The sequence below is a fragment of the Neophocaena asiaeorientalis genome, unplaced genomic scaffold (genome assembly GCF_003031525.2).
Source record: "Neophocaena asiaeorientalis asiaeorientalis breed wild unplaced genomic scaffold, Neophocaena_asiaeorientalis_V1.1 scaffold6, whole genome shotgun sequence".
Lineage (NCBI taxonomy): Eukaryota > Metazoa > Chordata > Mammalia > Artiodactyla > Phocoenidae > Neophocaena > Neophocaena asiaeorientalis.
Genome location: NW_020174424.1, coordinates 2000157 through 2013715, shown reverse-complemented (window position 1 = coordinate 2013715; position 13559 = coordinate 2000157). Strand labels below are relative to the sequence as shown.

The window sequence follows — 13559 nt, the reverse complement described above, 5'->3', positions numbered from 1 at the left end:
AGACAGAATCTTCCTATGAAATTAAGTGGCTACAGCGGAATTGAAATTCTCTCTTTTCTTTCCCTTCTTAACCGTGTGTCCCAGCTCACCGATGCTTGCACAGTGAGTTTCAGTGTGGCAGTGGGGAGTGCATTTATAAAACCTACGTCTGCGACCATGACCTTGACTGTGAAGATGGCAGTGATGAACGTTCTTGCAGTACGGTGATTTCCTTACGTTGGGTCATGCTGTTAGGAGTGTTTTTGTGTTTTTTCTTTTTTCTCCCTACCAATGTGCTACTTTTTTCAAATCACAGAGTCACTATGTCTGATGGCAAAGGGAGCCAGACTGTCATTTAGGGCCCATGGCATGAGCCTCAGCAGTGTTGCTGAACTTGGACTTCTTTAATTTCCAAGGATCTGTGTAGAGTTGAAGGGTTGCTGATGGACAGTTTGCATTCTTTCCTTAGGCTGCAAAGATACAGAGTGTATTGTATCACTGGACTCTCAAATTACTCATATCTCAGGAATGGGTCTAATAACCTTCACAGAGTGAGAGAAGGGCTTAGAAAGGGAGACAAGGTCCCTAATAGTAATGGCCCTAACTCTCTTTACTTTGAAATTCTTAGCACATTAAAATCACGAGTTGGGAAAGTTTCAGTATGGTTGCAGGTGGCTTTTTTTTTTTTTTTTTTTTTTGGTACGCGGGCCTCTCACTGTTGTGGCCTCTCCCGTTGCGGAGCACAGGCTCCGGACGCGCAGGCTCAGCGGCCATGGCTCACGGGTCCAGCCGCTCCGCGGCATGTGGGATCTTCCCGGACCGGGGCACGAACCCGTGTCCCCTGCATCAGCAGGCGGACTCTAAACCACTGTGCCACCAGGGAAGCCCCGCAGGTGGCTTTTGTTACCTCCACATTTTCACTCTGACCCTCCTTTTCTTTCCATGATATTGCCTGCAGTGCACACGAAGGCTCTCATTGTTGCCACCTCCGGACTCATTTTATTAGAATATGAAATCTCCATGAGAGAGTTTTATAAATTCCAATAAATTGACAGGTTTTTTTTTTTTTTCTGGTGGTCACTTATTTGCCAGAATGAAGGATTTTCTACACACCCATTTTGATTGGTGGGTAACCATGCCTTAGAGGTTGTTAAATATTTTCAGTATCACTCTAATTTTCTGTGAGCCATGCCTGATTTCTTTTCTGGCGCCTGTGCTTGTTTCAGGGACTGTATTGAGAAGAATGTGACATCATGGAAGAAGTTACTCAGAATCATTAGGTCCTAGATAGCAATGACTGTGCTTGTGGTCAAGTAAGAGAATGTTGGCCATAGGCGTGTCTATAGCATCTTTGTCAGTCTGTGTTCTCTGTTCTGTGACAACCTATAACATAACTGTCTTGTTTTTAATCTTGATGCACCTGAGTTCATGTCCTGGACCCAAAGCTGCTGTTTTCTTCTCCTCCTTCTCCTCTTCTTTCTCCTTCTCTTCCTCCTTTTTTTCATTTTTGTCAAGATAGTTAAGGGACTAAACGGGCACAGACATTTCAGTTTCTAGGAGCTCAGTTTAGGTGGCAAGATGAGCACTTTGATTTTTCCTGAGTGGTTTGTATCTTTGGAGTGCAGCTGTCATTTTCTTCCAGGTTCTTATCAGACCTGCAAAGGTAACGAATTCACTTGCCCCAACGGCTTCTGCATTAATCAAAATTGGGTTTGTGATGGAGAAGGTGACTGTGTAGATAATGCCGATGAAGACGGATGCGGTAAGGAGGGGAAGAGCTTCTGATTGGAAAGTGTTTTCTTAAAGTGTTTTCCAGAACTTGTTTTTCCTACTTTCCTTGTTACAAATTATCTGTGTGACATGCAAGTTTCTGGATTGGCTGGGCTTAAGGGGAATTAGTGGATGGGGAGGAAAGAGGTGATTCCACTAGCTTTTCCTAAAAAGACCCCAAACTCAAATGTAACATAAATTGTAATCCTTTCCTTCCAATACTAAGGCCAAATAGGTAGGACAGTCTCTCCCCTGTCTATAGCCCTATCCAAGGTTTTCCCTTTAAGACTCTTATTTTAATTAGATGTATCTATACAAAAAAAAGTAGGCTGGGGAAAGAGGGAAAATGTGATTTGTCTCAAGACCTTATAACCTTGAAAAATGACTTAGAGCTGTAGATTGTTAGTTGTGGGAAAGGCCACTCTCCAGGGAAGTGAGAAGGAGATTGTCAGTGATATTTGCCCCCTTCACTGTGCTGTTATCATCAGCAGTAGTACCTCCAAGAGTTCAGAAGTTGCTGACACCATGAATAAAGCACGTCACCTTTGCGGGTCTAGCCCCAGGTATTGGGTTGGCCAAAAAGTTCTTTCAGCTTTTTCTGTAAGATCTTTATATTAAGAATGATGCCTGTTCTGGGAACATCCATTTGTTTCATGTTTCAGTGATCCAAGAAGTTGTTTTCCTACATTTGGGTGTTTCTTACACTGTTGACATTTCACTAAAGAAACAAAACAAACTGAACAACTCAAAATGACACACACACACACACACACACACACATAAAAACAAACATAGGAATCCTGGCATTACCTTGATAGCCCTATAGTTCTATTGTTCATGATTGAATTAACTAAATGTTCTCCTATGGATTATTCACCTAGTTTGTTGATAATTCAGGCCCATTTCTGCTTCCTCCTCTTATCTGGCTGGGAGTGGAACTTAATGCCATTTGCCACTGCTTAGAATCTCAATAAAAGGTCAGTTGTAGAGTTAGAAACTACTAGTTTACTGTGAAATATAGGTCATTTGTAGACTTCTTGTCTACCTGATCTCTATCCTCTCTTAACCATGTATTGAAAAAGAGTTGGCTCTGCCTCTAATGTGGCCTGTAGTAACTCTCTTTTTTCCCCACAGAAAGCAGAATTAACCGTACTTATGAATGTTACCCAAACGAATGGGCTTGTCCAAAGTCTGGAAAATGCATCCCAATTACTAAAGTTTGTGATGGGACTTCAGATTGTCCGGAAGGAGAAGATGAAAGCAATATCACTGTAGGACAACACTGTGGTGAGTATGGAAATTTATCTGGGCATCTTTCAGGTAAAGGTGTGTCTGTTTCTCTATAACAGATTGCCAAATACAGAGACTGTCAGTTGGTGTTTGCAGAACGAACAGTCCCACGACTTAGTGGCTTTAACCAGCGAACATTTATTATTTCTCACAGTTCTGTGGGTTGGCTAGCTCACTCACATCTCAGGATGCTGCAGTAAAAGCATGGCTAGTCCAGGCTTGTTTGCATGGTGGTGGAAAGGGCAAACCCCAGTGTACAAGCTCTTTTTTTTTTTTTGCGGTACGTGGGCCTCTCACTGTTGTGGCCTCTCCCGTTGCGGAGCACAGGCTCCGGACGCGCAGGCTCAGCGGCCGTGGCTCACGGGCCCAGCTGCTCCGCAGCATGTGGGATCTTCCCGGACCGGGACACGAACCTGTGTCCCCTGCATCAGCAGGCAGACTCTCAACCACTGCGCCACCAGGGAAGCCCTACAAACTCTTTTAAGCCTCTGCTTATGTCATGTTTGCTGAGTGTTCTATTGGCCAAAACAAGTCACAGCAAGCCCAGATTCAATGGATTGAAGAAATAGACGCCGTCTCTTGATGGGAGGAGCTTAAAAATATTTGTGACTCCCCTCTCCCCCTTCCCAGGAAGAATGGATTTAATGGTAATTGTGATGACTCTAAAGTGTTCTGGAGATTTTATTCCCTGGCTTATACCTATGGAAAAAGTGTTGTCTGGATATACTCCAAGAAGCTTCTGGTTTCAGGGATATGTACTTTTGAGTCAGTGTTTCTTTTTTCCCCCTGTGGCTGTAGAATATTCCCCCACCATCAACCATCAATTCTGTGGACAACTGACTTTCCTGTAAGAAAATATAATTCATGACCTTGATTTTATCAATAGCACTCTCTCTAAATTATCTAGTAGTTGCCTAGCAGTGGCCATTAACTATAACCCTAAAGTTTTGGGGATTTTTTTCCCTGGAAAAAAGAGACTTCTATGGCTTCTTTTTGGCATTTCATTTGGGGACCCTTTTAAATAGTCATAGTACAAAAGTTAGAAAACTAAAATTAACAGAAAAATATAGTCACCTGAAATTCCACCACTTGAAGCTAGCCATGATTAATTAACTTTTTAGTGTTAAAAGTTAAGAGTTTAGTGTTTAGTGTCCAGTGACTTGGGAATTCTTGGGAATTTCCTTCTATGATGTTGACACAAAGATAGACTTATGACCAGATTTTTCCATAAACAGCACTTCTGATGGCTTGTGCTTACAGTTAGTTACTATGTGCTGAGCTTTTAAAAATTATTATTATTAATTTTTTAAACATCTTTATTGGAGTATAATTGCTTTACAGTGGTATGTTAGTTTCTACTTTATAACAAAGTGAATCAGCTATACATATACCTGTATCTCCATATCTTCTCCCGAGCTTTTTCTTGCATTGTATTGCAGGAAGGCTTGAATGGTGACAGATTTCCTGTGGCTGCTGCATGCTTACTGAGCTTTTACTTTTGAAAGAAGAAGTTCTTACTTCTTGTAAATCAGCCTTGTCCAGAGGTCACCGTTCATTTCACCAAGTGTTTTTCTCTGTTTAGATGTGGATTTGTGTCCGTTCTTAGGCTGTGAGTACCAATGCCACAAGTCACCAGCTGGCGGGATGTGTTACTGTCCCTCAGGTTTTATTGTCAACGAAAATAGCACCCATAACTGTGTCGGTAAGTGACAGGTGGGAGGGCCTGGTCTTTCATCACGGTGCTTGCGCCACTGGTGGGATCCATGCCCTCTAACATCTCGGAGTTTGTACTTGTGGATAGGAATGTCTATTAACAAAGAGCAACACGGTCCTCACCGAAAACATGACAGAATGGAGTTTTAACTCTGAGGAGCTTTTGTGAGGCACTCAAGGCGAAAGAGTGGTTGTGTGATGAGTGAGTTGACTAGCGATGTGTATATCTTTCTACCACCCGATGATGGAGGTAGTCTTTTGGTGTTTTGTGTATTTGTGTTTTATGTACTTGGAAGCAGAAATGATATGGCCATACTTGTTAAATACAGTTAGCCCTCCCTATCCGTGAATTCTGCAACTTCAGATTCAAATCAACTGGGGATTAAAAAAAAAAAAAAAAAAGGCAGAAAGTTCCAAGTAGCAAAACTTGAACTTTCTGTGTGCAGGCAACTATTTAGATAGCACTTAAATTGTATTTATAACTATTTACATAGCATTTACATTGTATTGATATTAGGCATTATAAGTAATCTAGGGATGATTTAAAGTATATAGGGAGATGTGTCTAGGTTATATGTAAATACTACACCATTTAATATAAGGGACTTGACCATCTTTGGATTTTGGTATCCTGGGGGGTCCTGGAACCGACCCCTGTAGAATGCCAAGGTCGACTGTACTGAAATACTTCCATGTAGTTGGTAAATAGCTGCTGTCTTGAATCCATCAAGTACCTTACCCTGCTCCTCTGGCCTCTTCCCAGGATGTCCAAACCTTCCCAGGTTCCAGGAACTAAAGAGTGGTCACCCAACACAACAGAGGGTCACCAGGTCACTGATCCACTGACCACACTGGCCAGTCAGTGCCCATGCTGTGCTGGTTGTTAATTCCATTGATTTTCGAAGCTAATACTAAAGAAGAACAAACTCTATCATGTTATTTCCATCCAGTGGGTGGCATTGAATTAGACACCAGTGCACTAAATATTTCTGACATCTTTCCTATCTGAAAGATAAGAATGATTTCTCCTACTGGGAAAATTTTGATTTTGATGTAAGCCAGCTTTGCACCCCACTGTGATTAGGAAGGGGTTCTTATGATGGGAGAATTAGACATGGCCAAGTATCATCAATTTTCAGTTTTTTAGGGTTTGAACAATGAATTTTTAATGCTCTGATTTCTTTTTCCTTCTTTCTAACTTTTGTTATGTGAACAACAGACATACTAGCAGAAAGTGACCACAGGGGTTTTCACTGGTGTTGGGAAAAGGCATCTGGAAGGCAACTGAAACAATTCATTACTATGAAGTATTCATCTATGGATCTTCAAAAGATAGATGATTCAGAATTTTACCAGGATATCTGTGTTCTTTAGATACTCCTTAGAAATTTGAGATTCTTTAGGGCTTTTTGGATGAAAAAAAACATAGCACATGTACGAAATACTTTTAGAAAAGTATTTCTTCTGAAATAATTTCTAAAATATTAATATAATTTGGCCCAAAATATTGAATTTGGATAAACTTAATGAAGTTATTCAGTCTTTAGTCTCAGCTCATGGCTTCCAACTTAATTATGGTTGATCTTAATAATTTCCTCATAGTCAGAAAAAATTTTAATGTCAGAAAGACTCTGGGGGGTTCCCTGGTGGTCCAGTGGTTAGGTCTCTGTTTCACTGTCGAGGGCCTGGGTTCGATCCCTGGTCAGGGAACTAAGATCCCACAAGCCATGTGGCATGGCCAAAAAAGAAAAGAAAAGAAAAAGGAAAAAAAGAAAGACTCTGGTTTACAAACTCTTGAGAAAGTCTATTCCTCAGTGTTACTGAGAACTATTGTAATGGAGCTCGCTCATTTACCTGTTGTATGCCAAGATTTTTATATCCGGTAAAGCAATCCAGTTGAGGTTGTTCTTGTGGTGTTCAAAGTAGGTAATTTTAGATTTCTAATATCAGGACCGTGTCCCAAAGTTTGCCCTGGATCTGATTGCTCCTCTTAAGTAACTCTATTCGACAAGACATGTTAAGATTAAATGCTTTATGCAAATCAGCCTGAGAGATCCTGAAGACTCAGAGAGAACTTTGAACTATTTAAGAAAGCTCCCAAATTTCTAATCGTCTCAAAACGTTTTATAAATAAAACATTTATGATCTGCAGCTACCATTAAGTGATATTATAGGACACTTTTTGTGTTTTATTATTATCATTATCATTATCGTAACACTGCAGATTCATTCAAGTCATTTAAAAAGACTTTTCACACAAATGTCCTTATTTGTTAGGTGGTTTTCTGACTTTGGAACCCCTGCTTATGCTTCCTGGCATCCCTGCGAGGGCTGCATCCCTTTTTTCTCGGAGTGGTGCTCATCTGTAGGTATAAGGCTGCTCGTGTGTTTTTGCCAAATGTCAGGCTTCTCCACCCCCTTTACTGCCACCCAGCTGCCAATCCGATTTCCAGTCTCTTAGTTTTCTAGGCCTCTCTGCTTTCTCTTAGTAGAAAAGGAATTCCAGTAGAGATACCAGAAGCCATGTTCTCAGTATTACACTAGCTTTTCTGTTTTTCCTCTCAGCCCCAAAGAGGAGTTAGGCAAATGCACCCTTTGCCTCTGAGTTTTGAAGCTTGGTTAACAGTGATTTCGCATTTCTTTCAAAGAAGACTATATTTTGCCCTCTTTGTAAAGAGAACTCATTAGTTTCAATACATGACACGACGAAACCAGTTACACTTGTTTCAGCTGAGCTTTTAGGGGAAATGTTTAAGTCTGCTCTTTCAAGCGTTTCAAGTCTTTTAAGTTCAGCGAATACTCTCTTTATGGCTGTAATCCTCTGCATGGCTGACTCATCACAGAGGCTTCAGGTGTTGGAAACCTATACAACATTTACCATCTTAGATCCGGCTCCCCAGTGAATGCCTCAGTGGTCATCAAGAATAAAATGGAATAATCCTGACGAGAAATTTTTGGTCCTTCCGTTCATCTGCTCCTGGTAGCCTTGCCCTGGCAGCGGAGCCCCTGAGGCATGCTGCCGGAGCAGTTTGCCGGGGTGATTGTTTCTGATTGACAGGACACGCTGTTTGTTGAGGGAATGACATCGTGGTGCAGAGCTAGAGCAGGAAGGTCATTCAGCATGGTGGGATTTCACACAGCCTGGTGGATCAGAGGGTGTCCAAGGGGGTCTATGCTCAAAAACATTTTTTTGAATTACTTTCGAAGCAGTATTTGTTGGTAGGCGGGGACAAAGAATAAAAACGAAAGTAGATCAAGGTAATGGGCTGGAGTATTGTAAAGCAGCATTTTAGTGTTTTTTACAGTTTCTACTACCTTTTCTAGTCTCTTGAAAACCTCAGGTCTCCTTTCATTTTTCTCGTCTTCCCTTTGGCTGACAATGGATATTAATTAGCCTTCATTCTTCTTCATAATGGAGAATAGAATCTTATTCAGTCATTAAAAGTGACAGTGTTTATACACTGACTTAAACCTGTAAAGTATTTGTAGCCCAGGTGATAGGAAGGGCATTTGCACCCAAGAATTCCTAGTTATGACTTCACCCTCTTTTTGACATGAGAACTGCTCCCAGGGTGACTCCAGACCCTTAGACATAGTCATAGTGTCTTGCATTCAAAATGAGGTCATGACACCCTGGGAGTTTGAGGGCGAATGTCCTGTACTTTTATTCCTGCTGAAGCGAAGCCTCACGTGGTGCTTTCTTAGGGCTGAGGCGAGGGCACAGGAGACATAGATCAAATGTGGGCCTTTTATTTTTACCCACATGTCCTTTTATCTTGTCATGTCCAAATTGGATTAATTTTTTCTTCGTCACGGTCCTTGGAATGAAAGATATGCTGGTCAATGTCTTGTTATACTTGGTCTGGAGGGTAAACGGGAACTGTTATCTTGATCCCAGGACTTTCTTGGTCTTTCTTGCTGGGGAGTCACGAGATGGTGGGCCATCCAGCAGGTGTGGTAGAACTCAACTCACAACTCTGCAACTGTGATCGGATCCTAGAAATTCTGGAGAATCCTACACCTGAGGGTCTCAGGAATTATAATTTACTTGAGAATTTCCTGAAGCCCTGGGGGGTGGGAACCTTGTTGGTTTAGGCTGTGGAGGTCATTCTCCAAGGGAAGAGAGCAGGGTGAAGGAGGGTGAAGAGTAGATGTGAACTTGGGGGGTCAAATGAAATATTTGGCACCGGTGGACCAAAGATAGGACAATTTCAGTGCCCCTTAAGCTTTATAATCTTTGAGAAAGACACTTTCTTTCCCCCGCATACTCTATTGTTTATATGTCAATTATATTGAAACTCTTTTTACACGGTAGAACCGAGACTGTTATGGCATTGAACAGAGCTCTATTATGTAATGGATTTTCAATAAGCGCTTATTAAATGAATGAATAATGAGAAGAGAATATATTTTTCATGTCTTAAAAATGATTTTAATTTTGGTTACGATTTTTGACATCAGAGGAAAGGCAGCTGGGTAAACAGATCTTTCCAGATACTTTATTGCAGGCACAGATTTGTGTCTTACCGAGCCACTGGATATAAGGCAGTTCTTTCTGCAGTGATGGGAATGTCTGTGTCTTCCAGTATGGTAAACACTAATCATATGTAGCATTTGAAAGGTGGCAAGTGTGACTTGGAAATTGAATCATTAAATTTATTTTATTTTAGTTAATCTAAATATAAATTTGAGAAGCTGCAGAGGGCAGTGGCTATCATATTGGAAAGCACAATTTTAAAGGGATGCATTTACACTAAAAGTCAGATATTTTGTAAACCAACATTAACAAATGAAATGCAAAGGCAATGTGTCCAAGCAGTGCTGTGCATCACCTGCAAAGTTATCCTTTACATAGATTTGAAAAAACCTTGGGTTTTCCCTAGTATGATAATGCCTATTTTTTTCCCCCTAGAGGGTACTTACTCAGGCAGGGGTATCACCATATTCCTGTATAGCTTGTCCAAGATTTTCTTCAGAAATGCTGTTAAACATGATTACAAACGGTTATTTCCTATATGGCAGATTTTGATGATTGCCAGATGTGGGGAGTTTGTGACCAGCTATGTGAAGACCGAATTGGCCATCACCAGTGCCACTGTGTAGAGGGGTATATCTTGGAGCACCAGCAGCGCTGTAAAGCTAATTCTTCTTGTGAGTAAATTAAAGACGCTTGTGTTTCTGAACAGTAAACTTCTGATGACTATCCTCTTTCCATAGCAGATGACAAAAGAAATGTCAGCATTGATGCGGATGGCAAGGTTTTATTACCACAAATCAGGAGTGGCTCCTGCTGTTGGAAGAATAGGTCAACATTAATTTCATACTTTGGTTATTAGGGACCACCTTGTGGATTAACAGGTTTTTTTTTGTTTTTTTAAAATTTTTATTGGTTGCTTGTTCACTTTGGGACTGGAATATTATGTCATCTATCACATAAATTTTATGAGTACATTTGACCTACTTTTAATTACTGTACTACCATATGGTGACGAGTACCAATAGGCATTGTTTGTGCAAAATTTAGAAGTGGTTCAAAATGGACCTGCTAAATTTGGATTAGTTTGTGAAAATGCCCTCATTCTAACAGTACTGTGGCAGAGAAAAGTCATGAAAATTTGTTTTAAAAAATTGGGCCTCCCAAAGCATTTTTGTGACCATGGATTTCTGGGTAATAAGATCTTTACTCTTTTTTTCCAATTGTTTTTTTCACACCTGTTTAAGGTGCCTTTGGGGGCTTTCTGAAACTTATCCGCACACATGATCTATGAATTGACCATTTTCTAGTTGTTTTTGTGTTGAAATACTGATATGCTGTGGACGAACTTTTAGATTTTTACAACTGATTTTTACCATTTATTTATTTTTGAATAGATATTATACTCATGTTTTCAAAAATTTAAAATTATTTAGAAGATATATGACATCCCCCCACCATCTCTGTTCCCCTCTGCCTAGTTTCCCACTTCTCCTCTCCTATGGATAATCACTGTTTATTTTAATTCTAGAGATTGTTAAATGCATAAATAAGAATATACAAATATAGACACAACCCAATTTTTACATATATGGTGGTAAACTATACATACAATTCTTCATCTTCCTAATGTTGCATACTATATTTGCAAGGGCTTTCCATATCAACACAGCTTTTTTTCATTTTTAAAAAAATTTTGTTGTATTTTTAAATTGAAATATAGTTGATTTCCAGTGTTTCAGGTGTACAGTTTTCTTTTTAATAGTGGCAAAGTCCATTGTTTTGGTTGTGTATAATTTATTTAACTAGTCCTTTACTTATGGACTTTTATATTATTTCTTACCCTCTGATATTGCAAACAAGACTTCAGTGAATAACCTTATTCATTTTGCATTCTTGTGAGTATACGGGTATAATAAATTTGGATCCACCATTGCCATGTTTTTCACAGAGTGGTTTCCCACTAATCCTTAAAATGTGTTTTGTGTTTTACACAATCTAAGGTTGCACCTGGGGTAAGGTGCCCACATCATCAAAGATTCTCGATGATACCTCAGTGTCATTGAACTAGCAATCAGGACATTTGAGTTCTTGGCAGACTCTGTTCCTAACTTACTGTGATTTTGGACATTTCATTAAGCCTCTTTGTGCCTCAATTTGCCCATCTGGAAAATGGATAGAATGACATATATGTGTGCCTCAGAAGGTTTAAAACCAAATAAGAAAACATAGTTGTAAGTTGCTTCATCATCTTTGTTCACTTGAAAGACTGATAATGCCTTCCTTCTTCACATTTAGTTGGTGAGGCCTCTGTGATCTTCTCCAATGGTCGGGATTTGCTAAGGGGTGATATTCATGGAAGCACCTTTGAGATCCTGGTAGAATCTCAACATCGTGGATCGGCTGTGGGTGTGGATTTTCACTATCACCTACACAGAGTCTTTTGGACTGACATTGTGCAAGATAAGGTAAATAGAAATTTCTGGAGTGTAGCTTGGGAGCTGATAGAACTCCAAGCACAAAGTGTTGATAGCTTTTCATTTTTAGGGGAGTAGAGGGGAAAGTTCCTTTGTTTTCTAACAAAAAAGGCCCTTGAGATATTTTATGTTAATCAGCACCTTTTACAGCTATAGTATTACATGTGACCTATTAAACAAAGCACTCTATTATATGGATTAGCCTTGAGCAACTTTTAATTTTATTCGAAATGGAGTCCAAAAGCCTAATTAAAAGAAATAGTAGACATTCTTTCAAAACTGGGTAGATATTTGGTAGTAATTTTTGAAACTTGATCATTTAAAATGTAAAAAGTATTCTGCTTTCCTGTATGATAAAAATCAGATTTTTACCTGCATCTTCTAAATGGAACAGTAATTGAGGATTGGGTAACAAATATTGACAGTATTTTGTTTAACAGCCAAAATTTCATTATGCTCTCTTATTTGGAAAGTGTGATGGATCTGATTTCAACTTTGAGTAATGCAACGGAGATTGTTAAAACATAAATTTTAGAGACTCCTAAAGAGTTATGGAGTTTTATTTCTTCCCTTACATTTCCTTGTACCATTAATAAAATTTTAATTCAATTAACTGATAATTTGCATAACATTTCTAAAAATTGAGACTTCGGATTATAAGCAGATATAATTTAATGACAGCTAGAAATCAAAACAAACCACTACCACCTTCTCCACCAAGAAATCCACATTGAATTAAACTTTCTCTAACTACGAAGAATTAGAAATGCAGGCTTTTTTTTGTAAACCCAACTTTTTATATATGCCTCATATGCTTTTAAAGAAACTCCCTGCCCCCAGTAACCCATGATGTAAAATAACAAGTCTCCAGTGAATTCTTTTTTTTTTTGATAGATCTTTATTGGAGTATAATTGCTTCACAATACTGTGTTAGTTTCTGTTGTACATCAAAGTGAATCAGCCATATGCATACATATGTCCCCATATCCCCTCCCTCCTGAGCTTCCCTCCCATCCTCCCTGTCCCACCCCTCTAGGTCATCGCAAAGCACCGAGCTGATCTCCCTGTGCTATGCTGCTGCTTCCCACTAGCTAACTATTTTATATTCGGTAGTGTATATATGTCCATGCCACTCTCACTTCGCCCCAGCTTCCCCCTCCCACCCCGTGTCCTCAAGTCCATTCTCTATGTCTACATCTTTATTCCTGCCCTGCAACTAGGTTCATCACTACCATTTTTTAGTTTTTTTTTTTTAGATTCCATACATATGTGTTAGCATAGAGTATTTGTTTTTCTCTTTTTGACTTACTTCACTCTGCATGACAGACTCTAGGTCCATCCATCTCACTACAAATAAGTCAATTTTGTTTCTTTTTATGGCTGGGTAATATTCCATTGTATATATGTGCCACATCTTCTTTATCCATTCATCTGTCGATGGACACTTAGGTTGCTTCCATGTCCTGGCTATTGTAAATAGAGCTGCAATGAACATTGTGGTACATGTTTCTTTTTGAATTATGGTTCAGGCTCAGCGGCCATGGCTCACGGGCCCAGCCGCTCTGCGGCACGTGGGATCCCCCCGGACCAGGGCACAAACCCGTGTCCCCTGCATCGGCAGGCGGACTCTCAACCACTGTGCCACCAGGGAAGCCCTCTTCCACCCATTTTTAAATTGGATTGTTTGTTTTATTGATATTGAGCTCCACAGACTGGCTGAATGGACACAAAAACAAGACCCATATGTATGCTGTCTACAACAGACCGACTTCAGACCTAGGGACACATACAGACTGAAAGTGAAGGGATGGAAAAAGATATTCCATGAAAATGGAAATCAAAAGAAAGCTGGAGTA

At 39.9% G+C, this 13559-nt stretch overlaps 1 protein-coding gene across 4 annotated transcripts in view; it reads left to right on the top strand.

Moving 5' to 3' along the window:
- The window catches only part of LRP2 (LDL receptor related protein 2), a 190112-nt gene that overhangs the window by 55257 nt on the left and 121296 nt on the right, over nucleotides 1–13559 (top strand). For all 4 annotated transcript variants that reach the window (XM_024756639.1, XM_024756637.1, XM_024756638.1 and 1 more), the window contains exons 6-11: nucleotides 85–198; nucleotides 1622–1741; nucleotides 2884–3036; nucleotides 4622–4741; nucleotides 9775–9903; nucleotides 11525–11694. In XM_024756639.1, the coding sequence (XP_024612407.1) occupies nucleotides 85–198; nucleotides 1622–1741; nucleotides 2884–3036; nucleotides 4622–4741; nucleotides 9775–9903; nucleotides 11525–11694 (806 nt within the window). The remainder of the gene's footprint in view (nucleotides 1–84; nucleotides 199–1621; nucleotides 1742–2883; nucleotides 3037–4621; nucleotides 4742–9774; nucleotides 9904–11524; nucleotides 11695–13559) is intronic.